Source organism: Schistocerca nitens, chromosome 5 (genome assembly GCF_023898315.1).
Source record: "Schistocerca nitens isolate TAMUIC-IGC-003100 chromosome 5, iqSchNite1.1, whole genome shotgun sequence".
Classification (NCBI taxonomy): Eukaryota; Metazoa; Arthropoda; class Insecta; order Orthoptera; family Acrididae; genus Schistocerca; species Schistocerca nitens.
Window position 1 is genome coordinate 481,243,210 of NC_064618.1, and position 26,130 is coordinate 481,269,339.

Genomic DNA, 26,130 nt, shown 5'->3' on the forward strand with positions numbered 1-26,130 from the left:
AACTATGGTGTGACTCTTCACATAGCAGATCACGCCCACTGATCTCCATGCTATTTAGGGAATTAATGTTTAACAATTTCACAACCTGTCACACCCCGCAGTTCACCCCACCATGATGTTTATTACCAAACCTCTTTTTTGGCTGGGATCACAGAAGACTGCAGAAAATAAGCGAGGACCTGTGTTCCATGCCAGTGTAGCAGGAATGGACAGCACACACTCCACCCACAAGGCATATTTCCTGTACTGAAAGGACATTTCCAGCATGTACACATGGACCTAGCTGGCCCTTACCTGAGGCCAAAGGATATAAATACATCCCATCGCCCATTGATCGCACGACCCATAGGGTAGAAGCAATCCCTTTAGATGATGTAACAACTGAAACAGAGGCAAGGACTTTCATTAACATCTGGATTTTCCATTTCAGTTGCCTCCTATTTATACCATACAGCGAGGAGCAGCAATTGGAATCCCTCCTCTTTGCTGAGCTGTGCAAACTGTGCAGCTTTTATTGATTTCACACAATGGCCTACCACCCACAGGGCAACAGGTTAGTTGGAAGATGGCATTGGACATTGAAGGCCGCTTTAATGTGCCACAATACACAATGGCCAACCGCTCTACCCTGAGTTCTGCTAGGCACCTGTGCAGCATGCAAAGATGCCCTGAAGTTGTTGCTTGCAGAGGCACTATATGGCAAATGGTTTACACTCCCAGTGGACTTTCCCTTATCTTCCCCACCATTAACGCAAGCTTGTACAGAACATCCAACACTACATTAACAACACTCACATTCTTGCCTCACACGCAACGGCTGATGCAGTCTGCAACTGACTGTAGCAACCATACATGGGCCCGTACAAAGTACTCCAATGGGGGAACAAACATTTTCTATACTACTGAAAGACAAACCCACAACAGTATCTGTCTGCCATCTCAAACCTGCTTGTATCCTAACAGAAGAGCAGGATTAAGATCTTTCCACCCCTCTTATGTCAACCTCTCCCATACCCAACACTTCTTATGTGGATCTTCAGACCTACACGACAGCTTCAACACCAGGACTGGAGAGATGTCCACACATCACACACACAGCAGATGGTGACTTTCCCCACTCCTTCTGTGGCAGATTCCTTCATCCCCCCATCATTTCTATGGGACTACATGCAGGAGTCAACAGCAGGCCCCCTCCTCCCCCACCCCACCCCACCCCACCCCACCCCTCACCTATGTGGTGCTCTGCACTGGTAAGGGGGAGGGGGATATGCTCTTTGGTGGCATTGATCTTCAGGATTGACTCTGTCCAACATATTGGCTGCAGCAGCTATGAACATGTTTTATTTGTAACCAAAAATATGATCTTTGTTCATTAGTTACCATTTGTCTTTTGTGTGGTGGGTATCACAGTAACATGTTTTGTATCCATTCAGTGTATAATAGTTGCAATAAAGTGTGGAATTCTTTGCCAAGGTGTCCGTACATCATTTCACCCAACCCCCAGCTGTCAAGGATTCACACAGTTTTAACAAAGTAGGAACATGCCTACATGAAATTCCAAACTGTTGTGATTCTGTAAATGAAATACAATAAACAACATTTCACTTTAGAGAATATTTAATTAATCCTAGTAGTGTTAGTTAAAATTAATAACTTCAAAAGGAATAAACACAAACATAAATATAAGAATACAAGATAAATTACCTGGGACTGTCGTATTTCCTACTGGCCATTTGTATTAAACTAATATGCCAGAGTAGAAAATTTCCCCTTAGGGACTAAATATTTCAGGCATCTAAGCATGAGAATCCCAATGTCCCTGAAGATGCTGGTACAAGATGTTTGCTTATCAACTTTACTTAATGTTTATACTGCAAACTTCTGTAGAATAAATACTTTATCACAGGTAGCTGCATGTCCCCAGAACATTATTGTGTGGAATAAGAGTATGTTTGCAATCCCTTCTGCAGGTCGACACAGTTAGAGAGATTTATAAGTGCAAAGTAGGCAGAACTGAACTTTTTCTTTAACTTTTCCTCGTGATGGTGCTACCGCTGTTTATTACCTGCAAAACTTCACACATGTAAGATGGAAAGGATAGATTCTACTCACTACGTAGAGGAAGCATTGAGTTGCAGACAGGCACAATGAAAAAGGCTACTAAAATATTAAAGCTTTTGGACAAATTTGTGACACAGTGGCCGTGTGTGTGTGTGTGTGTGTGTGTGTGTGTGTGTGTTGTGCTTGTGTGAATGTGTCTTCATTTTCCTCATCAGAAGAAGGACTTTGTCCAAAAGCATTAAATATTTTAGTAATATTTTTTGTAGTGCCTCTCTGTGACTCAGTGTCTCTTCTTTAAGGTGAATAGCAATCTATTCTTTCCATATTGTTGTTACTCCATCCTGGACTTTCCATTATTTGAACTTCACACATGGTATTTCAGCTAGTGTATTCCCATTGATCCCTACTTCTGGAATTTATTTTTATTTGTTAAGAATATCATAACATTAATCTTTGTAAAAGTAACAATTTACTGTCAACTAGTTGTAAGCCTCTTGCATGATTACCCTGACTGTGTCTGGTATACAGGATTGGGCCCTTCATCAGTATACTCTTGTCTTCAGCAAGATCACAATTATCAAGGAGCCCTACAGTGTCCCTGTGAAATCATTTGTACAAGTCAAAAACAGGAGTGGGCAAAGCACTAAACATTATGAGACACCATATTTAATGTTTCCCTTATCAGAATTCAGGCCGCTTCTTGTTGTAGCATTTGTTAATGTGACAATCTGTTTTTTATTATTAAAGTATGACTCCATCCATGGAAAAGAGAGCCTTTTACACCAGAACTATTTAGTTTCCATAGTACAATTCTATGCAATGCACAACTGAAGGTCTTGACAAGATCATAGAAAATACTTTGGTTGAAATACTTTCCTCTCCAAAACAGTTGTTACTTTCCAGTGACCTTGTTTTCCCAGTTTCTTTGGCTGTTGATTTGGCAAACCTGGTGTTTTCTGGTGGAGTCTGCAGTGCCTGTCTGAGTAAATAACGGATCTGTTTTCATTAGTCCATTTTTTCTTTTCTGCGTTTTCAGCTACTGTTAGGAAGAATTTGTTGAGTTTAGTTGCTAATGGGTTGAATTTATTGTTAATTATCTCACAGCTACTGTCATTGTTGAATTAAATATCATTTGCTGTACTAAGTTTATTTGTTTCATGCCAATAATATTTCAAACCATATTTTTTCTGTTCTTTAAATTTTGTGCATTGCTGATATTTTTTGCTGTTTTGATAACATGGTGAAGAATTTTTCCAAGTTTACAGTAAATAAAGTTTTTGCTTCGTGGCAAATGTTAGTCATCATTTTCTTCACTTTCCACTCTTTTTGGCTTTGGTCAAGTGTAAAGAAAAACTTGATTCTTAGTGTTTTTAGTATCTTTGTAGGAAAAAATTAAATTTCTCATCAACATTGTGCACCTCATTACCTTCTTCCCATTGGTCATCCAGTGAATTCTCTCTGAATAGTATGGCTGAATCAACATCTATAACTGTGAAACTGTAGAACTCCCATGTCAGCCAAACCTGATTGGTAGGGGTAAGATTGTTAATTTTGAAATGAATTGTCAGGCACTATTTTGCCACATCTTTCCATTCTTGTTGGTAGTCTTATTGTAGGGACCATATGAAAGATTGACATCATTAACTCTAGGTGCTGTAAGTCAGTACTACTCAAAATGAAATCAGTATTGAAAGCTCCACATCCAGTGACTACTGCTGTGCTGCATGTTCCCAAACATGTTACTGCATGAAGTGCTTTGTCCTCCATGGTGTAGCAGTTGTAGACACTGGCTAGCGACACACAGGTCACAGATTCCCACCTCCTGCAATTATTTCTCGTTTGATAATTATGATCTCTTGGGGCACAACTGTCAAGACAACATCCAAGGTTCTCACTGGCACAGATTCAACCAGCTCCTTTGCCAATTCAGTCACCGTGCAAAAAAATGTACATTCTGAGAACAGAGAATAGCACTTCAATACATTTCCATTGTCGATGTCCTTATCACTTCATATGCTGCTGTAAAGAAGAAGAGTTTTTAGCAGCTATTATGGTGCAAGGTATCTGACAGCAGAGCTGTTCTGTGGATACCAAGAAACTACAAATGATTATTGCTCATCTGTGGACTGAAACCTCTTGCTTAGCTTGATCGAGACCGCTTTCCAAACTGCCACAGTCATTGTTTGTCACCATTCAGAGGGAAATCCTCTCTCCCAGCCATCAAAATCAGGAAAATTAAACAAGGTTATCAGTATGGAGGTGAGGCTATCACTGTTAAAAATCACCCAGGGATGACAGTTGCCAAGTCATCAGAAGATATCATTATTGACTGACCTATCCACGCACTAATCACTTCCTAGGTATCATTGTCTGTGATGCTGCATACTTATCACCACTGTCAGAATCAAACTATGTTTTGAGATTCAAGATCTGTCTGCTGATAGTTGTAAATGGAAAAATGCATCCAGCTGACAGGCGTCACAGATAATCATAGACTGTGGAATATTGGAGCTTCAGATTGATGAAGTTAGAGATCTCAAGGTCATACAATGATTGCTCTGACTGATTGTCTATCACTGAAGACACATTTATACTACCATCTACAAGCTGAGTTATAGTCAACTGTCTGGATGCTCAGTTAAGTACTCTGCTTCACCAAAGAGATTTGTATGTCAATCATGATCACAGCCATCACAAGTGGACAAAGAGAGCTTTGAGTCACCAGTTGCCATGAGCAGCGGTAACTCTTCCCTAAGGGGATGTGCTTAGAGACATTGAACCACTCAGTGGCCGCACTTCGCTATCTTTATTGACTACCCACTGAAGGAATCTACTGTCCAGCCACTAGAAGGTTGCCACCTGACCGAGGAAAAGATTGTCTATTCTGCATAAATTTTTGAGAGTGTTCAAGTCTTACTCCAGAGACAAGCAGGCTGGATGACACAATGTGGAACATTTTGTCAACAGCAGAAATCATGACTCCATCACTAGATATTTGTAAATGGTATCTCCTGCTGAATGATAGATAATTCATAAAAAGGTACTGTCTGATGATGATATTCATCCTTCAGAGTGCCTTTGGTCCTTGTGAAGAAGACAGGTAGTGCATCGCGTTTTTCCGTCAATTACCAATAGTTGAACAGTATCATTCAAAAGAATATCTACCCACTGCCACAAATTGATGACATGTTTGACTCTGAAAGGAGCAAAGTATTTCTCATCTATTTTTATACAATCTGGCTACTGACAGATAAAGATTGAGAGGAAAAGACTGCTTCAAAGGACATAACGGGTTTTGTGAGTGCAAAATATACTGTTTGATGTGACTAACACTCCGGCCACCTTTGAAACGTGGATAATCTGCTTTAACATTTTAAATGGACAATACTGATAAACTACTCAAAAACACATTCTCTGGTTTTTCTACCTGACTAAATTGACTCAGAAGAGTTCATGTAAGAGCTTCATTGAAAATACTGTCATTTTGAGATAGATTGACGGAATTATACTTCATAAAATAATGTGAAACATGAAAGCTGACATACTGAAATTCTATGTTTATGGAACCACTTATCCTCTGCAATCCAAAATCATTGGATGGATGGAAAAGGTGGTGAGGGTCGAAATGATCAAGTAATAGTCACAAATACTTTTTCAAGGGACATGAATCTTATCTTTTATTTAATATTCTTCTCTTCTTTTTAAAGGTGCTAGTTTTCTGCATTTTTCTCATTTTTCCTGTGGATCCATAGCTCTAAAACATATTAACTCAAGAGCTGAAAACTAAATACTGCATTTTTCACTAGAGTATTTTCAAAATTTTTTCATTGTTATACAGTCACCATGGTACCGATAACATATTTGGTTTCTTGGATAATATTATCAAGAAAATAGTACTCATTGTTTAATTTCCATAGTATTGGTAGGCATTATTTTCTAACGTATTTTTGTTTGTTTCTTGCTAAGATTTCTAAACTGATAAAGGCCTGAATATGGTGATATAATTGATTTTATTTATTTTAATATTTCAGGGATATCTCATTACTAACCGTGAAATAATCTCTGCAGACATAGAAGACTTTGAATATACACCTAAACCAGAATTTGAGGGACTCTTTACAATTTTTAATGAACCTGATGAAGCTGGGTTGTTGCAGAGATTTTTTGACCACATCCTTGATATCAAGCCACACATTTTTGTTACCTACAACGGTGACTTTTTTGACTGGCCATTTGTTGAAGCAAGAGCTGCAGTTCATGAACTAGATATGAAACAGCAAATTGGATTTTCGTGTAATAGAGATGGTGTATATGCTTGCCGACCTGCGATGCATATGGACTGTCTGTGGTATGATAGTTTTTGTAACATTATGATTTCTTATTAAACTGTTCTTATTAAAATGTTTCATATTAAACTTGATAATACAAATTAAGAACAAACTTTTATTATTTTGTATGTATTTGTTACTCTTAGAGTGAAGTGTATAGACTGAAAAAAAAGTTGCAGAAAATTACAGTCTTTATTTACAAAGTAGCTAAACTGAATCTGACAGCTGTTAACATGTAGCAAATATCACACATGTGCAGAGATTGCTCATTATTTGGACTAAGCTTAGGCAGATTTTTATTTAAAAGAGTCAGTTACAGAAATGGTGTATCAGGGGTTCTCCAGTGAAATTTGATTATCAGCACTTTCGTGAACAGTGATGAATATGGTACCGTGCAGAAACAAGTAGTCACGTTACCGTACATAATTTGACACATGCATCCCAAACATAAATATTCATGTAGAAATAAAACAGAATTATAACATCAGTTTCTGACCGATGTTCGTCTCAAAACACAAAATTTATGTGAGAAAATTGTTAAAATTTCAAAGAGGCAGAGTGGCTGGCCAGTACTTTTGGAAATGAAAATCGTAATACTGTCAGTAGAAACATTAAAGTATTAAGAAGTAATCATACTATTCAAATCTTATACTGGGTGTCTGTCTTAAGAGTAGTTTAGCACATTTTCTTTAGTGTTTTGGCAAATTTTTGTAATTTCAGCTTTTCAGTGCATATATGAAATCAACCCAACAAATACTGCTCAGCCCACATTTCATGCAACATTATTTCCCCACAGATTCTGTGCCTGACTTGTCCAGTCTTGTGTGCCGCCTACTACATTGCTATCCTGTCTGGTACCCACATATAGTAGCACTACTCAGTTGCTGCTGAAATACTGGTTATTCCTTGTGATTCTTTGTCCTTGTTTATAGATGTTGTTAAATGGAATTTTACACTTTACTGATAAGGGATTTTCTATCTAATGAGTGCATAAAATTTTACTTTTAAAAACATTTTGCATGGAAAGAGAACCATTTAGCTGTGATGATCAGAATTTTTTTCGGTTGACTTTACCTTGACACTGGAAAAATGAAATTGCAGATATATGCCAAAACATCAGAAAAATCATCAGTGACACTTAAGGGATACACTCAGTATGTTTCCTCTGTTGAGAGGAAAGAATGATTGGTCGAAAGGGTAATAGATTACTCAGTCCGTAGGTTGAGAGGGTCCCTCCAGTTGTGGGTCTCCCCTCATTTTCATAATAGCTGAATTAGATCCCTCTCAGCCTAATGTCTGAGTGACTTACCTTCACTTTCCTGCATACCCCAACCAGTTCCTCTTTGACCCCTGAAGAAGGAACATACAAATTCCAAAAGCTTGGATTAGTATTTTCTATTTTAAATGTTTCTGTTGTCCTGTACAAGGAATTTTTATCTCCTGCCAGTAAGTATTAGCCGGACATTTCATCATTATTTTTTTTTTTTATGTTGTTCACAAATTGCATAACCTTCTAAACTTTTCAAGTTAATTGAGAGCCATAGAAGCGGGTCTTTTCTGAATGTACTTCTGACGAAAATGTGATTCTGGTAGCCGGAGTCGTAGATTTTTGTGTTTGTGTGATGATATTTTCATACAAACCTTAATCCTCTAACACACAGTTCCTTTTATCAAACTGAGAAGTGAAATGTGGGTTTTCATAGATTTAGTTTTAACTGTTTTAATATAGCGACATATTTGCTTAAGTGTTCATCCTCTATTTCACCATTTAGTGGCTGAATTTCCAAAAAAAGTGAAACACGTATTTATCTATCTCTAACCAAGAAACCAAATTCAAATTTTCATAGATTTATCTTTAAAAATGTTTTCATAATCAAAGAATTTCATAAAACATTTCATCCTCTATTTTAAAACATTTCATCCCCTATTTCACCACCTTAGGGGGTGGATTTCGAAAACACTGTAACAAAAATTTTTTGTTTTATTTGTAACTGAGAAGTCAAATACCAATTTTCATGGATGTAGCTTCAAAAATACTTTCATAGTTCTTTAATAATGTCTTATCTTCAAAAAAACCTTTCATTCCTTATTTCGCCACCATAGGCGTTGAATTTCAAAAAATTCTGAAATGTGTGGTTTTTTTTTTATTTCTGACCAAGAAACCAAATACCAATTTTTATTGCCTAGCTTCAAAATTTCCGTAATAGTGACATTTTTCAAAAATTGCAAAAAGTCCCTTCTTAAATGACACCTACAGTATAATGTCAGCAGCCTCTGCAAATTTCAAGTTTCTGTCCTTAGTAGTTTAGGCTGGGCAGTGATGAGCCAGTGAGTGAGTGAGTGAGTCAGTCAGTCAATCAGTCAGTCGGGATGTTGCCTTTTATATTTAATGAATGTGAGCTTAACGTGCAATGTTTTTTTCTGCTTATGTGGATGTTGTGAATATGAAATTTTAATATGGGTACCAATAATCCAATTTACTTAAAACAGGGCTGTAGACTAAGTAATGATTGTGTTAATGCCACATTTTCAAAATATTACTGATTTATAAGTAATAGGATGATATCAAATATTAAGTTGTATGCACATGTTTAGAAAATGAAGGAAGGCAATTTGGACTGAATAGTAAACATGATTTTCTTCCAGTTGGGTGAAACGTGATTCATATCTCCCTGTGGGCTCCCAGAATTTGAAAGCAGTGGCCAAGGCAAAACTGCGTTATGATCCTGTAGAGTTGGATCCGGAGGATATGTGCCGACTTGCTTCAGAACAACCGCAAGTCTTGTCCAACTATTCAGTATCAGATGCAGTTGCCACATATTACCTGTACATGAAGTATGTTCATCCCTTCATATTTGCTCTGTGCACTATTATTCCAATGGAACCTGATGAGGTGAGCAATATTTAAGCCTCATATGTTTGCTAGTTGTGTTGATGGTTGATACTGGTATGTAATTTACCTATTGTTTTCTGTCATGTTAGGAAGAGGTCAGAGTTATTATAGCTTCTGATCAAATGTATGTTATTAGCCTTATTTTTGTGTTCATCCTCATTAATTCCCTGTTGGGGTTCTCTCTGAAGATTCTGACTCAGTACAACGTGTGAAAATATTTATCCAAGGAATACTTAATTTATTAGTTTTCTTAATAATGTCCTATACAGATTAAACCTGAATTTTTGGCAATATACGTGGCAGAATAGTCCCAAATCAGTATTTGAATAGTGCTTAAAGATGGTTCACATTGTTACCTGTTACATGTCAAAAATTAAATAAATAAATAAATTGTTCAGTGCATTCCTGCTATATAGCATAGGAGATACACACACTTTTGGGGCACAGTGATATACCAAATCCTGTAAATGAAAAATGGGAAGCCAAAAGGTCCCTTCAAGTGTTTAAGATTTGTAATATTAGGGAGACTCACTGGTGGAATTCTGTAGAGTCCAGTGCTACGTGCACTCCTGTATGAGAATGAAATACCAGTTAGCATACATGAAACATAGTACTTTTTTAAACACTTCAGATGTTGTTATAATCACATTAGAGAGATGACAAAATAGGAAATTGTAAAATATATTTTGTTCAGAATTATTAAGTTATCTGCAAGAGAGCCATCCCTTTATTAAAAAAAAAAAAAAAAAACAGTGCTCATTCAGTTATATGCAACAAATGGAGTATGAATTGTCTCAAAAGGAAAATTTAGTCAAGAAAACTACAAAATTATGAGACATAATTGCTGTCTAATGCATACCTACAGGAGGCAAAATATTTCATAATGCGGCAAATAACAGCTGTGGAAATTCCTGGATTTAATAACATATAAAGTAGGGCAAAGACAACACTCATTTATAGCAGACTGATATGCAGCACATAGAAACACACAACGGGAAACTATCAATATCAGCTTTTGAGCTCTTGAGCTCTTGCAGAGGGTCAGATCATTCAGACGATAGGATGTATGGAATATAGGAGTAAGTCAGATGCTGCAGTAATGTGCAGGAGGTGGACATAAGAGATAGTTGTTAACAATGATGTAAAGATTGCTCAGAAGTAAATGCGAGAAAATGGGAGAAAACCAAATGAAGTAGCCAAATAACATAAATTGTTAATAAGCAAGGGAAAATGATTGCTGAACAGGATTGTAAAAAAGTGGAAAGAGATAATAGAACTGTTAAAAAAGAATAACAAACAAATAGAAAACTTGCCAACAAAGAAAGAGGATCACTGAGTACAGAAAAAAGACCACTGAACAGAGGGAGGGAGGTTGAGGGGGGGGGAGGGGGGGAAGGATCACTAAAGAAATAATCAAAATTGCTGAGTTCCTGTAGACAGATAAATTGGCTGGTGAAAGGACTTGCATAATACATATGGTAGATCTGAAACAAGAGATGGTTGTTAAATGTACTATATTGCTGTTAAGCAGGCAAGATTGCAAGGAAAGCAAGAAAAATTGGCCAATGAACGAAAAAACAATCAGAAAATAGTGAGAGAAAACCATTCAAAAATAGAAGTGTGTCACAAAACAATGAAAGAGTGTTGCAAAATAATGAAAAGAGACAACCACACAAAAAATAGATTGCTAAACACTGTAAAAAGTATACGTTTGTTTGCATTGGCATCTTCCATAACAGAATGCAGCATGTCATTCTCAGTGGAGAGAAGTCTTTCGAAGTAAGAGTGATTTCAGGTGTGCCGCAGGGGAGTGTTGTAGGACTGTTGCTATTCATGATATACATAAATGACCTTGTGGATAACATCGGAAGTTCACTGAGGCTTTTTGTGGATGATGCTATAGTATATCGAGAGGTTGTAACAATAGAAAATTGTACTGAAATGCAGGAGGATCTGCAACGAATTGACGCATTGTGCAGGGAATGGCAATTGAATCTCAATGTAGACAAGTGTAATGTGCTGTGAATACATAGAAAGAAAGATCCTTAATCATTTAGCTACAATATAGCAGGTCAGCAACTGGAAGCAGTTAATTCCATAAATTATCTGGGAGTAGGCATTAGGAGTGATTTAAAATGGAATGATCATATAAGCAGATGCCAGACTGAGATTCGTTGGAAGAATCCAAAGGAAATGCAATCCGAAAACAAAGGAAGTAGGTTACAGTACACTTGTTCACCCACTGCTTGAATATTGCTCACCAGTGTGGGATCCGTACCAGTTAGGGTTGATAGAAGAGATAGAGAAGACCCAATGGAGAGCAGCGCGCTTCGTTACAGGATCATTTAGTAATCTCGAAAGCGTTACGGAGATGATAGATAAGCTCCAGTAGAAGACTCTGCAGGACAGACACTCAGTAGCTGGGTACGGACTTTTGTTGAAGTTTCGAGAACATACCTTCATCGAGGAGTCGAGCAGTATATTGCTGCCTCCTACGTATATCTCGCGAAGAGACCATGAGGATAAAATTGAAGAGATTAGAGCCTACACAGGGGCATACCGACAATCTTTCTTTCCACAAACAATACGAGACTGGAATAGAAGGGAGAACCGATAGAGGTACTCAAAGTACCCTCCGCCACACATCGTCAGGTGGCTTGCAGAGTATGGATGTAAATGAGTAGATGAGCTGTTAAAATCAGTGATAATCAGTTATTGTCGGTTTTCCGTCTTGAGCTTACTGCAGTTTCATTAAAGAGAATTACACCAGAGAGGTTTTGCTTTTATTTATTATGCATCTTCCGTGGTTATTTTGCAAATTGGATACATAAGTTTATACATTCTCGGTATTCTCCAAACCGCTGCTTCTTCCCTTCTTCCTAGCAGCAGTTGATGGCAAAAGACTTCAAATATGCACTTGTCAGTTTTTGCCAGTCTGCAGTATTTCTTGCACTGCATTATTTGCATGTCATTTTTGTAAATTGAACTAAAGTTGTATGTTTCTCACTCTGCACAGTAACAGTGTTTATGTCAATTCGTTTTTTTTTTTAGTTTATGTTGTGAATGTTGCCAACCTGTGAAACTACTTTTTTGTAATTTGTGTGTGTGTGGAGGTGGCGGGGGGGGGGGGGAAGGGGGGGGGGGCAGGGTTATTTTTCTAGTTCCTGATGTATTTTCGTATTGATAGCCAGATGATTACTCTGTTGTTGGCTTTCGATAAAGTTATACACATGTTGGAATACTCAGAGAATTGCAGCTTGTCAAAAAAATAAATTTAACAACTGGCAATTATTTTTGTTCTAACATTGTAGTAAAATGCAGCACCATGTTGAAGGCTGCTTTTGGTGAATATTCTATCAATAAAATGATAACTTATAAGAGGTACGAACATTTTCAAGCAAGTGGATATCTGTCTACTACAGCACATAAACAACCAGCTAAATAAAGTTGAAAAAGTGAAAGTATATATTGACTATCAATATCAGACAGATTGCTTAGAATGTTGGCTTTCTCTCCCGACCCTCATGCTCTTGCCTGGGGCAGTTGCCCTCAAAATTTGTTCAGAAATTGTTGAACTTATACCAAAAGGAGTTCCAAAATATGCATGCTTAATCTGTATCAGACCTCACTGTTAAATGGCACTAAGTATGAAGAACTGTGCTACATAAAGCAGTGACAGCTTACATCTAAACTTTATACTATTGTAGTTGTAGTCTTATCCTTCTCACAATATGTTTAAGTCAGTTATAAAGGCAGATACTTCACTAAGTATGTCAAATTGTAAATTTACACAGGCCAGTGTCGGAATTTTTTTAAAAATGAAAGTGACATGTTCTTGTGGTTTTTACATTATCCTACTACGCTAACAAAATAGCAGTACCTTCCACCATTTATTTACAAGAAACAAAATCACTTTTAATGATATGTATTTCATATACAGTTCCAGTTAGTAATATAAAGTTGCAATTTTAGTGGCAGTTGTGGCACTGGGTAGTATACATCATGAGAAACTGTTTGCGGTGGGTTTGTTAATAAGAAATATCAGAGAAAAATCAGATTTTGTAAAGAAAGTATAAAGTTGATGATTAGAAGGAATCATGGATGTTTTGAAGATTTCGCGGGGGGGGGGGGGGGGGGGGGTGGGGGGAAGACAGCAACAACAGCAGGACTTCAGACTCAATGGTCCAGTAGTCCAGTTCTATGGAGGTAGCCAAGAAGTGTTCTAGTTATTGTTAGTTTTATAGCATGCGTGTTTTTGGTTACAACTCAAAATATAAAAAGTGATCTGTCTTGTTAAAGTAATCTCCTATCTCATCAAAGGCAGAGATACCAGTGAAAGCAGCCATATCTATAAACTAAGCGGTAAACACACTGCTGCTTTCTACGAGGACGTGACATCTAACAAACTATCTGTCCACATGAATGGCCACTGCCAAACTGTGGCCAAGAGGCGGGTGGACTATCTAGTTACTGAACATGCTGCCCAACATGATGTACTTCACTTCAGTGACTGCTTCACAGCTTGCATCATCTGGATCCTTCCTTCCAAAACCAGCATTTCTGAATTGTGCTGGTGAGAACTTTCCCTTCAAGATATCCTTCATTCTCATAACTCCCCTTGCCTCAGCCCTCGCTCGTCTCTGTAATCCATGTCCCGTTCCCTGCTCCCACTCCAGTACAACACAGCCTTTCATTCCACCAATGCATCTACCAGTCTTTTCCCTTTCTCTACTCTACGTCTCCCGTTCCCCTCACCCAGCACTGCTTCCTGACTTTGCACCTAGCAGCACATCATCTTTCCCTGCCCTTAATCTGGTACTGCGCACCCCTCACCCTGGATTGCTATTCTGTCAGACGTAGCCCGCAGTTGGGCCCAACTGGCAGTAGACAGTAGCTGTGTGTGTGTGTGTGTGTGTGTGTGTGTGTGTGTGTGTGTGTTCTACATCTGAAGATGCACTTTTTGATTCTAATTACATGTGATTTGCAAATATTTTTGTTTATAACAAAGTCACATTGTGACAAAACTGTAAATTGTGGTCTGGCAAGAATTCGATACACAAACAACCAAAGAGTAAGGTGTTACCTAACAAATAGTAATAACAAATGAAATGTTATGAACCCAGGCAATCAGCCTGAAACATCTGCATGTTGTGAAAGTGATAAATTCTTGGTAGTTATTATAAAACTTTTTAAGTCATTGAGGTGCTTAGGGAACACAAATGGGAATCCACGGGGAGAAGGTGACATTCTTTTAGAGTAATGCTATACAGAAAATTTAGAGAACTGGCATTTGAAGCTGACTGAAAAACAATCCTGCTACCATCATCGTGCATTTCATGTAAGGGTTATGAAGAGAAGTGAAATTAGGGCTCATATCCATATAGATAGTCGTTTTCCCTTGCTCTGTTTGTGAGTGAAACAGGGAAGGAAATGACTGGTGTTACAGGGTACCCTCTGCCACGCACCGTATGGTGGCTTGTGGAGTATGTATGTAGATGTAAATGTGGATGTAGAATTAGCTGGCATGCAGCTGTAGAAATCAAAGGATATAAAAAATACACACTGTGTCATGTTTCTAATGAAATTATAAGTTGAGTTCCCTCTACTCCTTTATTCATGTTTTATCATAATTTTGAAATTGTACTTGCTGACAGCTAGCCCCTATTTGAACTGTTACCATTTCATGTAATTTAACCACATTGTTTTCTGTATTCCTTTTTCCCTTTTGAAAATAAATGTTTGCTGCTGTTTCAAATACTCTTCTTATGTCTTTCATGCACTTTGTCTTTAGTTTGTAAAATATGTGGTATGAGCTTTAAGTTCGAAAGCTGGCTGTAGTAGATGTTCAGTTAGTGTTTGATACTGATACTATTGTTTACATGAGAGTTGCAGCATAGATGTAAGTGCTATGAGTTTATGGAGCACCTGACATGAACAGCTGAAATAAGACACTATTTTTATGGTACAGCTCTGTAATCACAAAATGATATGTCATGTTCTTACCTTTTTTTGTTTGCTCAGAGACAGATTACACAAACTCGGATGAAAATGATATTGTAATATAGTAAAGTAAGTGAGTAAAATGAAGGATATTGCCGCCTTTAAGTGCATCTCCTTACACATTGCCTGTAGGTTTTTGTCTCAATCAGTGTGTCTAAAATATGATATTTCCAGCATATTGCTTTATTTTACCTGCCTTCTAATTACTTCATTTATTGCAGGTATTGCGCAAAGGATCAGGCACATTATGTGAATCACTATTAATGGTGGAAGCTTTCCATGCAAATATCATTTTCCCAAACAAGCAAGAATCAGAGCTTAATAAAATGACAGAGGATGGCCATGTTCTTGACCAAGAGACATATGTTGGAGGTCATGTGGAAGCTCTTGAGTCCGGAGTGTTCCGTGCAGACTTGCCTTGTCGCTTCCGCCTGGTAAGACTTTGGATTATAATAATAAATAGGACCTTGCCTAGTAAGGCGGTGCGGGTCTCCCGCATCGTTCCCCTACGCTCTGTAAAGAAGCATGGGACTTCATTTCCATTTTCCATATTCAGATACAATGATGTACATCAGTGGTATTACTGAGGACTGAAGTTTGACTACATCAGGAAAAATGGAAGATTAAAAGTAAATTCAGTTTTCAAAAAATTTTAGAAGAAAATTCTCTTGCCAAATTAGTTTAATAAATACAGGTTGAAGGCTGTTTTCTTAAGAAATGCAGCGTATAAATTGAATTTCTTGGTCATGACTAAATATCACAGTTACTTTATTTATCATAATGTGTTGTTCAGCCACAGCCAGTTTCAGTTTAAGGGGGGTAGGACGTCAAACGGGCCGACTTGGAGCAGGAGAGGCACCACACGACATTTTAATTTCCACTGTCTATACTTTTACAAATAAATTCATAAAACTTTGTCAACATGACCAGGAAGGATTCAGGATTCAAACTCATAGCAATGTAAGTTCAAAAGTATAACAAAATAATTTTTTTTTACGTGTAAAATTTCATCATTTTTTCACTTACTATTGGCTGCATTTGTTGCTATAGGTACACTTTTCTTCACAAGTAAGAGAGATTATTTGATGAATTTTGCACAGCATACAAACCATACTTACAGGTGTATGAAACTAGAATTTATTTAATTAATGAAAAAATCAATGAGCTGTTACATTTTAAACTTCATGTTTAGAAAAAACTCAAATTTTATGGTTAATTATCTCAATTTTTAGCACAGTTTATAATAGATTTGGAAAATTCTAGAGTTTCATACACCTGTAAGTATGGTTTGTATGCTGTGCAAAATTCATCGAAGAATCTCCCTTACTCATGAAGAAAAGTGTACCTATAGCAATGAATGCAGCCAATAGTAAGTGAAAAAATGATGACATTTCACATGTAAAAAAATATATTTTGTTATATTTTTGAACTTCCACTGCTATGAACATAAATCCTGAACTCTTCCTGGTCATGCTGACAAAGTTTTATGAATTTATTTGTAAAAGTATAGACTGTGGAAATTAAAATGTCCTGTGGTGCCTCTCCTGCTCCAAGTCAGCCAGTTTGATGTCCTACCCCCCTTGAAGCCGGCAACTTAATTTTGACAGTTCATTGACTTCTCATGATTACTCTGCAATTCACACTTAAGTGCCTGGCAGAGGGTTCTTCGAACCACCATGAGACTACTTATCTACCATTACACTCTCTAACAGTGCATGGGAAAAATGGTGAATGATGTTTCTGTAGATGCTATAATTTATCTTATTTTATTGTGATGATCGTTTCTCCGTGTGTATGTTGGTGACGATAAAATATTTTCACATTCAGAGGAGAAAGTTGGTGATAAAAAAATTGTGAAAAGAACTTGCAGCATCGAAAAAGTCTTTTGTTTTAATGATTGCCACCCCAACTTGGTTGTCATATCGCCAACACTCTCTCCCCTTTGGACTTTTTTGATGCCCATCGTTAATCCTATCTGATGAGGATCCCATACCACAGAACAACAGTACTCCAGCAGAGGTCGGACAAGTGTAGTGTAAGCAGTCTCTCTATTAGACCTGTTGCATCTTCTAAATGTTCTGCCAGTAAAATACAGTCTTGTGTTTGCCTTCCTCACAACATTTTCTATGTGATCATTTCATTTTAAGTTGTTTGTAATTGTAATTCCTAGGTAGACAGTTGAATTGACAGTCTTTAAATTTATGTGATTTATCATGTAACCAAAATTTATTGGATTCCCCCCCCCCCCCCCCCCCCTCCCGTACTGATGTGGATGACCTCACACTTTTCCTTATTCATATTCAGTTGCCACTTTTGTACCATATAGATATTTTATCTAAACCATTATGAATTGGTTTTGATCTTCTGATGACTTTACTATATGGTAAATGTCAGCATCATTTGTCAACAATCTAAGAGGGCTGCTCAGATTGTCCCCTAAATTGTTTATATAGATTAAGAACAACAGAGAGCAGATGTCATTTCTGTTTTATTTGATGATTTTCCATTGATTATTATGTACTGTGACCTTCCTGACAGGAAACCACAAATCCAGTTACATAACTGAACTGATACTTCACAGTCATGCAATTTGATCGGAAGTCTCATGTGAGGAGGGGTGTCAAAACCCTTCTCGAAATTGAGAAATATGGAATCAATTTGAGATCCCCTGTCGTATGTCATGAGAGTAAAGAGGTAGTTGTATTTCATAAGAATGATATTTTCTGAATCCTTGCTGACCATGTGTCAGTAAACCATATTCTTCAAGGTAATTCATAAAGTTTGAATACAGAATATGTTCCATAATCATTCAAATTGATGTCGGTGATATGGATCTGTAATTCGGTGGACCACTCCTCCTTCCTTTCTTGAATATTGGTGTGACCTTCGCAACTTCCCAGTCTTTTGACATGGATCTTTTGTCAAATGAGCAGTTGTATATGATTGTTATGTATAAGGCTGTTGTATCAGTGTACTCTGAAAGGAATGTAATGGGTATACTATCTCGACTGGAAGACTTGCCTTTATTAAGTGCTTTGAGCTGCTTCACTTCTTTGAGGATATCTTCTTCTAAATTACTCACATTGGCAATTGTTCTTGATTCAAATTCTGGATATTTACTTTGTCTTCTTTGATGAACGGATTTTGTAAGACTACGTTTAATAACTCCACTTCAGTGACACTGTCATCAGTAATTTTGCCATTGGTATCATGCGTTGGAAGTATTGATTGTGTCTTGCTGCTGGTGTACAGTACATATGACCAGAATCTCTTTAGATTTTCTGTCAGATTTTGAGATAGAGTTTTGTTGTGGAAGTTGTTAAAAGCATCTCACATTAAAGGTCTCACTAAGTTTTTAATTTCAGTAAAACATCGCCAATCTTGGAAATTTTGCATTCTGTTAAATTTGGCATTTTTTGTTGCTTTTGCAACAATTTTCTGACCTGTTTTGTATACCATGGGAGCCACTCTCATCTTTTATTAGTTTATTTGGTATGAATGTGCCAGTTGACACATATATTATTTCCTTGAATTTAAGCCACATCTGGTCTAAACTTACATAGTTACGTGGGAAGGAGCAGAGACTGTCTCTTAGGAAATGCGAAGCAAATTTTTATCTCCTTTTTTAAATAGCTATATTTTGTGTTTAATTTTAGTGGGTTTGGATGATGTAGTGGTCAGTCTCACTAAACTGATCTCATCACTGATCTCTGTATCCATCATGATGCCCCGTATTCACTCAGGATTATTAGTTGCTAAGAAGTCAAGTATGTTTTCACAACCATTAATGCTTCTGGTGGGCTCCTGAACTAATTTTTCAGAATAATATTTAGAGAGGCCATTTAGTACAATTTCTGACAATGTGTTATACCTACCGCCAGTTTTGAACTTGTATTTTCAACGTCATAATGAGGATAGATTGAAGTTACCACCAACTGTAATTGTATGAGTGGAAGAACTATTTGAGATGATACTCAAGTTTTCTTTGAAGTATTCGGTAACTGAAGTAAAGGAAACCAATTATTAATTTATTCTGATTTGTCAAGTATAACCTTTACCCATACTAACTCACAGGAACTATCTAATTCATTTTCGATACAGGATAAATTACTTCTAACAGCAACAAACACCAATTGTATTTAAACTGTCCGAACTCCGTTAGGCCCTTTGTAAAAATTTCAGCTGAGCTTACATCTAGCCTTAGTCAGATTTTGGTACCTACAAGGATTTGGGAGCTTCAGTACTTTCTGTTGGTGCTTGGAGCTCTGTTTCTTTCCTAACTGAGCTATGACAGTTTACAACTGCAGTACTGATTGTTGCTATATCTACCCTCTTCCTGTGTTTCTCCTGCACCCTTTGACACTGAAGCCCTTTCTGTACTTTCCTGAGACTCTCTAACCTAAAAACTGCTTAGTCCATTTCACACATCCACTGCTACCCATGTAGACACGTGTGTAGTGGACACCTGAACTATAAGCATAACCCAATTAAGCGAAACCCAAAACCCGACCACCCTATAGAGTAAATCTGCTATCGACATGGTCACAGAACTGTCTGAGCCTCTGATCCAGACCCTCCACTCGGCTCTGTACCAAAGATCCCCAATCAGCCCTGTAGATGATGCTACAGATGGTGAACTCTGCCTTCATTTTGCAATCAAGACTGACAGTCTTTACCACTTCAGCTAGCTTCACAAAACAAGTGAGAATCTGTTACAACCCAAAGCAACACATGTCATTAATTCAGACATGAGCCACCACCTGCAGTTGGCTTCACCCTATGTTCTTTGTGGCATCCGGTAGAACTCGTTTCACATCTGGAATGTCTCCTCCCGGAATGCACAGGATGCACACTGGATTTCTTTCCTTCCTAGGCAGCCATTTCCCAGGGGCCTCATTATTCGCTTGAAATGAGAGCTCCCAGCTACCAGTAATCCCTCGTTCAGTGAACGCCCGGACCTTGCGGGCTGAGAGGCTTCATGTGGATCAGTGCAAGCGCATGCATCTGGCTCAAGACCTATGAGAGCCACAGATAGAGTCCAAGGCCTATTTGTCAGATGAACCAGAGAGGCCCTTTGATTGGGCCCTTGGAAAGTCTTATCTTTCTGGATAAAAATTTAACAAAAACTGAAGCTTTCAATGATAGCCACTATCGTATTTCGCAGACACAGGTAACTTACTTTCAGAGACGCAGCTGGGTTTTGTTATGCTCGCTCAGTAGTCCATTTACAGTTGGCTACTGTACATCGTCATGTCATAACATAAATTACTTAGAAGCTGCAGTTGGTAGCTCAGAGGAATATTTGCAAGGGGTAAGGGAGGCACAGAGAAATAGTCCTTCCCTTTGGTCCCTTCTGTCCTACGGCTGCCAGACGTCAGCTGTATCGCCCTTCTGACAGATGTTGACGTACTGGTAGACTTCTTTGTTGCCTTGCTGTGGCGCATTTCGTTATTGGTCTACTGGTAGACTTCATTGGCTACTATTCTGTGGCATGTTTTGTTGTTTGATACACAATCTCTACAGTTGACTTTCGTGGGCCCACTACAGTTTCTAATTACTTATATCTGTGTTGTTTTGCTGTTCTGTTCATTGTTTTTTGTCATGAGCAAAGAACAGTGTTTGATTCTGTGACTATTGAATTGGTAGTCACCGAGATAACTTTTATTGCCCTCTTCAGAACATAAAAAGAGACAGATGATTCATAGTGAGGATATGGAATTAATAAGGAACACTGTAAAATCTTGTGATCAGGAAGTTTTTGTGTCGGCGATTCTTTCCTTATTGCCCTGGTAAAATATAAATATGTCTGCTTGTGTCTGTATATGTGTGGATGGATATGTGTGTGTGTGCGAGTGTATACCCGTCCTTTTTTCCCCCTAAGGTAAGTCTTTCCGCTCCCGGGATTGGAATGACTCCTTACCCTCTCCCTTAAAACCCACATCCTTTCGTCTTTCCCTCTCCTTCCCTCTTTCCTGATGAGGCAACAGTTTGTTGCGAAAGCTTGAATTTTGTGTGTATGTTTGTGTTTGTTTGTGTGTCTATCGACGTGCCAGCGCTTTCGTTTGGTAAGTCACATCATCTTTGTTTTTATATATATATATAAAAAGCGCTGGCACGTCGATAGACACACAAACAAACACAAACACACACACAAAATTCAAGCTTTCGCAACAAACTGTTGCCTCATCAGGAAAGAGGGAAGGAGAGGGAAAGACGAAAGGATGTGGGTTTTAAGGGAGAGGGTAAGGAGTCATTCCAATCCCGGGAGCGGAAAGACTTACCTGTGTGTAAAAAAAAACAAAGATAATGTGACTTACCGAACGAAAGTGCTGGCAGGTCGATAGACACACAAACAAACACAAACACACACACAAAATTCAAGCTTTCGCAACAAACTGTTGCCTCATCAGGAAAGAGGGAAGGAGAGGGAAAGAAGAAAGGATGTGGGTTTTAAGGGAGAGTGTAAGGAGTCATTCCAATCCCGGGAGCGGAAAGACTTACCTTAGGGGGAAAAAAGGACGGGTATATATATATAAACAAAGATTATGTGACTTACCAAACGAAAGCACTGGCAGGTCGATAGACACACAAACAAACACAAACATACACACAAAATTCTAGCTTTCGCAACCAACGGTTGCTTCGTCAGGAAAGAGGGAAGGAGAGGGAAAGACGAAAGGATGTGCGTTTTAAGGGAGAAGGTAAGGAGTCATTCCAATCCTGGGAGCAGAAAGACTTACCTTAGGGGGGAAAAAAGGACGGGTATACACTCGAGCACACACACACACATATCCATCCACACATATACAGACACAAGCAGACATATTCAAAGACAAAGAGTTTGGGCAGAGATGTCAGTCGAGGTGGTAGTGCAGAGGCAAAGATGTGTTGAATGACAGGTGAGGTATGAGTGGCGGCAACTTGAAATTAGCGGAGATTGAGGCCTGGTGGGTAACGGGAAGAGAGGATATATTGAAGAGCAAGTTCCCATCTCCGGAGTTCGGATAGGTTGGTGTTGGTGGGAAGTATCCAGATAACCCGGACGGTGTAACACTGTGCCAAGATGTGCTGGCCGTGCACCAAGGCATGTTTAGCCACAGGGTGATCCTCATTACCAACAAACACTGTCTGCCTGTGTCCATTCATGCGAATGGACAGTTTGTTGCCGGTCATTCCCACATAGAATGCATCACAGTGTAGGCAGGTCAGTTGGTAAATCACGTGGGTGCTTTCACACGTGGCTCTGCCTTTGATCGTGTACACCTTCCGGGTTACAGGACTGGAGTAGGTGGTGGTGGGAGGGTGCATGGGACAGGTTTTACACCGGGGGCAGTTACAAGGGTAGGAGCCAGAGGGTAGGGAAGGTGGTTTGGGGATTTCATAGGGATGAACTAACAGGTTACGAAGGTTAGGTGGACGGCGGAAAGACACTCTTGGTGGAGTGGGGAGGATTTCATGAAGGATGGATCTCATTTCAGGGCAGGATTTGAGGAAGTCGTATCCCTGCTGGTGAGCCACATTCAGAGTCTGGTCCAGTCCCGGAAAGTATCCTGTCACAAGTGGGGCACTTTTGTGGTTCTTCTGTGGGAGGTTCTGGGTTTGAGGGGATCAGGAAGTGGCTCTGGTTATTTGCTTCTGTACCAGGTCGGGAGAGTAGTTGCGGGATGCGAAAGCTGTTTACAGCTTGTTGGTGTAATGGTTCAGGGATTCCGGACTGGAGCAGATTCGTTTGCCACGAAGACCTAGGCTATAGGGAAGGGACCATTTGATGTGGAATGGGTGGCAGCTGTCATAATGGAGGTACTGTTGCTTGTTGGTGGGTTTGATGTAGACGGACGTGTGAAGCTGGCCATTGGACAGATGGAGGTCAACGTCAAGGAAAGTGGCGTGGGATTTGGAGTAGGACCAGGTGCATCTGATGGAAGCAAAGGAGTTGAGGTTGGAGAGGAAATTCTGGAGTTGTTCTTCACTGTGAGTCCAGATCATGAAGATGTCATCAATAAATCTGTACCAAACTTTGGGTTGGCAGGCCTGGGTAACCAAGAAGGCTTCCTCTAAGCGACCCATGAATAGGTTGGCGTACGTGGGGGCCATCCTGGTACCCATGGCTCTTCCCTTTAATTGTTGGTATGTCTGGCCTTCGAAAGTGAAGAAGTTGTGGGTCAGGATGAAGCTGGCTAGGGTAATGAGGAAAGAGGTTTTTGGTAGGGTGGCAGGTGATCGGCGTGAAAGGAAGTGCTCCATCGCAGCGAGGCCCTGGATGTGCGGAATATTTGTGTATAAGGAAGTGGCATCAATGGTTACAAGGATGGTTTCCGGGGGTAACAGACTGGGTAGGGATTCCAGGCGTTCGAGAAAGTGGTTGGTGTCTTTGATGAAGGATGGGAGATTGCTTGTAATGGGTTGAGGGTGTTGATCTACGTAGGCAGAGATACGTTCTGTGGGGGCTTGGTAGCCAGCTACAATGGGACGGCCAGGATGATTGGGTTTGTGAATTTTAGGAAGAAGGTAGAAGGTAAGGGTGCGGGGTGTTGGTGGGGTCAGGAGGTTGATGGAGTCAGGTGAAAGGTTTTGTAGGGGGCCTAAGGTTCTGAGGATTCCTTGAAGCTCCGCCTGGACATCAGGACTGGGATTACCTTGGCAGACTTTGTATGTAGTGTTGTCTGAAAGCTGACGCAGTCCCTCAGCCACATACTCCCGACGATCAAGTACCACGGTCGTGGAACCCTTGTCCGCCGGAAGAATGACGATGGATCGGTCAGCCTTCAGATCACGGATAGCCTGGGCTTCAGCAGTGGTGATGTTGGGAGTAGGATCGTCGGGAGTATGTGGCTGAGGGACTGCGTCAGCTTTCAGACAACACTACATACAAAGTTTGCCAAGGTAATCCCATTCCTGATGTCCAGGCGGAGCTTCAAGGAATCCTCAGAACCTTAGGCCCCCTACAAAACCTTTCACCTGACTCCATCAACCTCCTGACCCCACCAACACCCTGCACCCTTACCTTCTACCTTCTTCCTAAAATTCACAAACCCAATCATCCCGGCCGTCCCATTGTAGCTGGCTACCAAGCCCCCACAGAACGTATCTCTGCCTACGTAGATCAACACCTTCAACCCATTACATGCAATCTCCCATCCTTCATCAAAGACAGCAACCACTTTCTCGAATGCCTGGAATCCCTACCCAGTCTGTTACCCCGGAAACCATCCTTGTAACCATTGATGCCACTTCCTTATACACAAATATTCCGCACGTCCAGGGCCTCACTGCGATGGAGCACTTCCTTTCACGCCGATCACCTGCCACCCTACCAAAAACCTCTTTCCTCATTACCCTAGCCAGCTTCATCCTGACCCACAACTTCTTCACTTTCGAAGGCCAGACATACCAACAATTAAAGGGAAGAGCCATGGGTACCAGGATGGCCCCCTCGTACGCCAACCTATTCATGGGTCGCTTAGAGGAAGCCTTCTTGGTTACCCAGGCCTGCCAACCCAAAGTTTGGTACAGATTTATTGATGACATCTTCATGATCTGGACTCACAGTGAAGAACAACTCCAGAATTTCCTCTCCAACCTCAACTCCTTAGGTTCCATCAGATTCACCTGGTCCTACTCCAAATCCCATGCCACTTTCCTTGACGGTGACCTCCACCTGTCCAATGGCCAGCTTCACACATCCATCCACATCAAACCCACCGACAAGCAACAGTACCTTCATTATGACAGCTGCCACCCATTCCACATCAAATGGTCCCTTCCCTACAGCCTAGGTCTTCATGGCAAACGAATCTGCTCCAGTCCGGAATCCCTGAACCATTACACCAACAACCTGTAAACAGCTTTCGCATCCCGTAACTACCCTCCCGACCTGGTACAGAAGCAAATAACCAGAGCCACTTCCTCATCTCCTCAAACCCAGAACCTCCCACAGAAGAACCCCAAAAGTGCCCCACTTGTGACAGGATACTTTCCGGGACTGGATCAGACTCTTGAATGTGGCTCTCCAGCAGGGATACGACTTCCTCAAATCCTGCCCTGAAATGAGATCCATCCTTCATGAAATCCTCCCCACTCCACCAAGAGTGTCTTTCCGCCGTCCACCTAACCTTCGTAACCTGTTAGTTCATCCCTATGAAATCCCCAAACCACCTTCCCTACCCTCTGGCTCCTACCCTTGTAACTGCCCCCGGTGTAAAACCTGTCCCATGCACCCTCCCACCACCACCTACTCCAGTCCTGTAACCCGGAAGGTGTACACGATCAAAGGCAGAGCCACGTGTGAAAGCACCCACGTGATTTACCAACTGACCTGCCTACACTGTGATGCATTCTATGTGGGAATGACCAGCAACAAACTGTCCATTCTCATGAATGGACACAGGCAGACAGTGTTTGTTGGTAATGAGGATCACCCTGTGGCTAAACATGCCTTGGTGCACGGCCAGCACATCTTGGCACAGTGTTACACCGTCCGGGTTATCTGGATACTTCCCACTAACACCAACCTGTCAGAACTCCGGAGATGGGAACTTTCCCTTCAGTATATCCTCTCTTCTCGTTATCCGCCAGGCCTCAACCTCCGCTAATTTCAAGTTGCCGCCGCTCATACCTCACCTGTCTTTAAACAACATCTTTGCCTCTGTACTTCCGCCTCGACTGACATCTCTCCCCAAACTCTTTGACTTTGAATATGTCTGCTTGTGTCTGTATATGTGTGGATGGATATGTGTGTGTGTGTGTGTGTGTGTGTGTGTGTGTGTGTGTGTGTGTGTGCGCGCGTGTGTGTGTGCTCGCGCGCGCCTGTCCTTTTTTCCCCCTAAGGTAAGTCTTTCCGCTCCCGAG

The 26,130-nt window shown here is 40.0% G+C and overlaps 1 protein-coding gene across 1 annotated transcript in view; it reads left to right on the forward strand.

Annotated features, from left to right (window-relative positions):
- Nucleotides 1-26,130, forward strand: part of LOC126259790 (DNA polymerase epsilon catalytic subunit 1) — a 331,065-nt gene that overhangs the window by 25,077 nt on the left and 279,858 nt on the right. Inside the window, exons 6-8 of the mRNA XM_049956798.1 lie at nt 6,093-6,409; nt 9,036-9,282; nt 15,504-15,716. Of these exons, the coding sequence (XP_049812755.1) occupies nt 6,093-6,409; nt 9,036-9,282; nt 15,504-15,716 (777 nt within the window). The remainder of the gene's footprint in view (nt 1-6,092; nt 6,410-9,035; nt 9,283-15,503; nt 15,717-26,130) is intronic.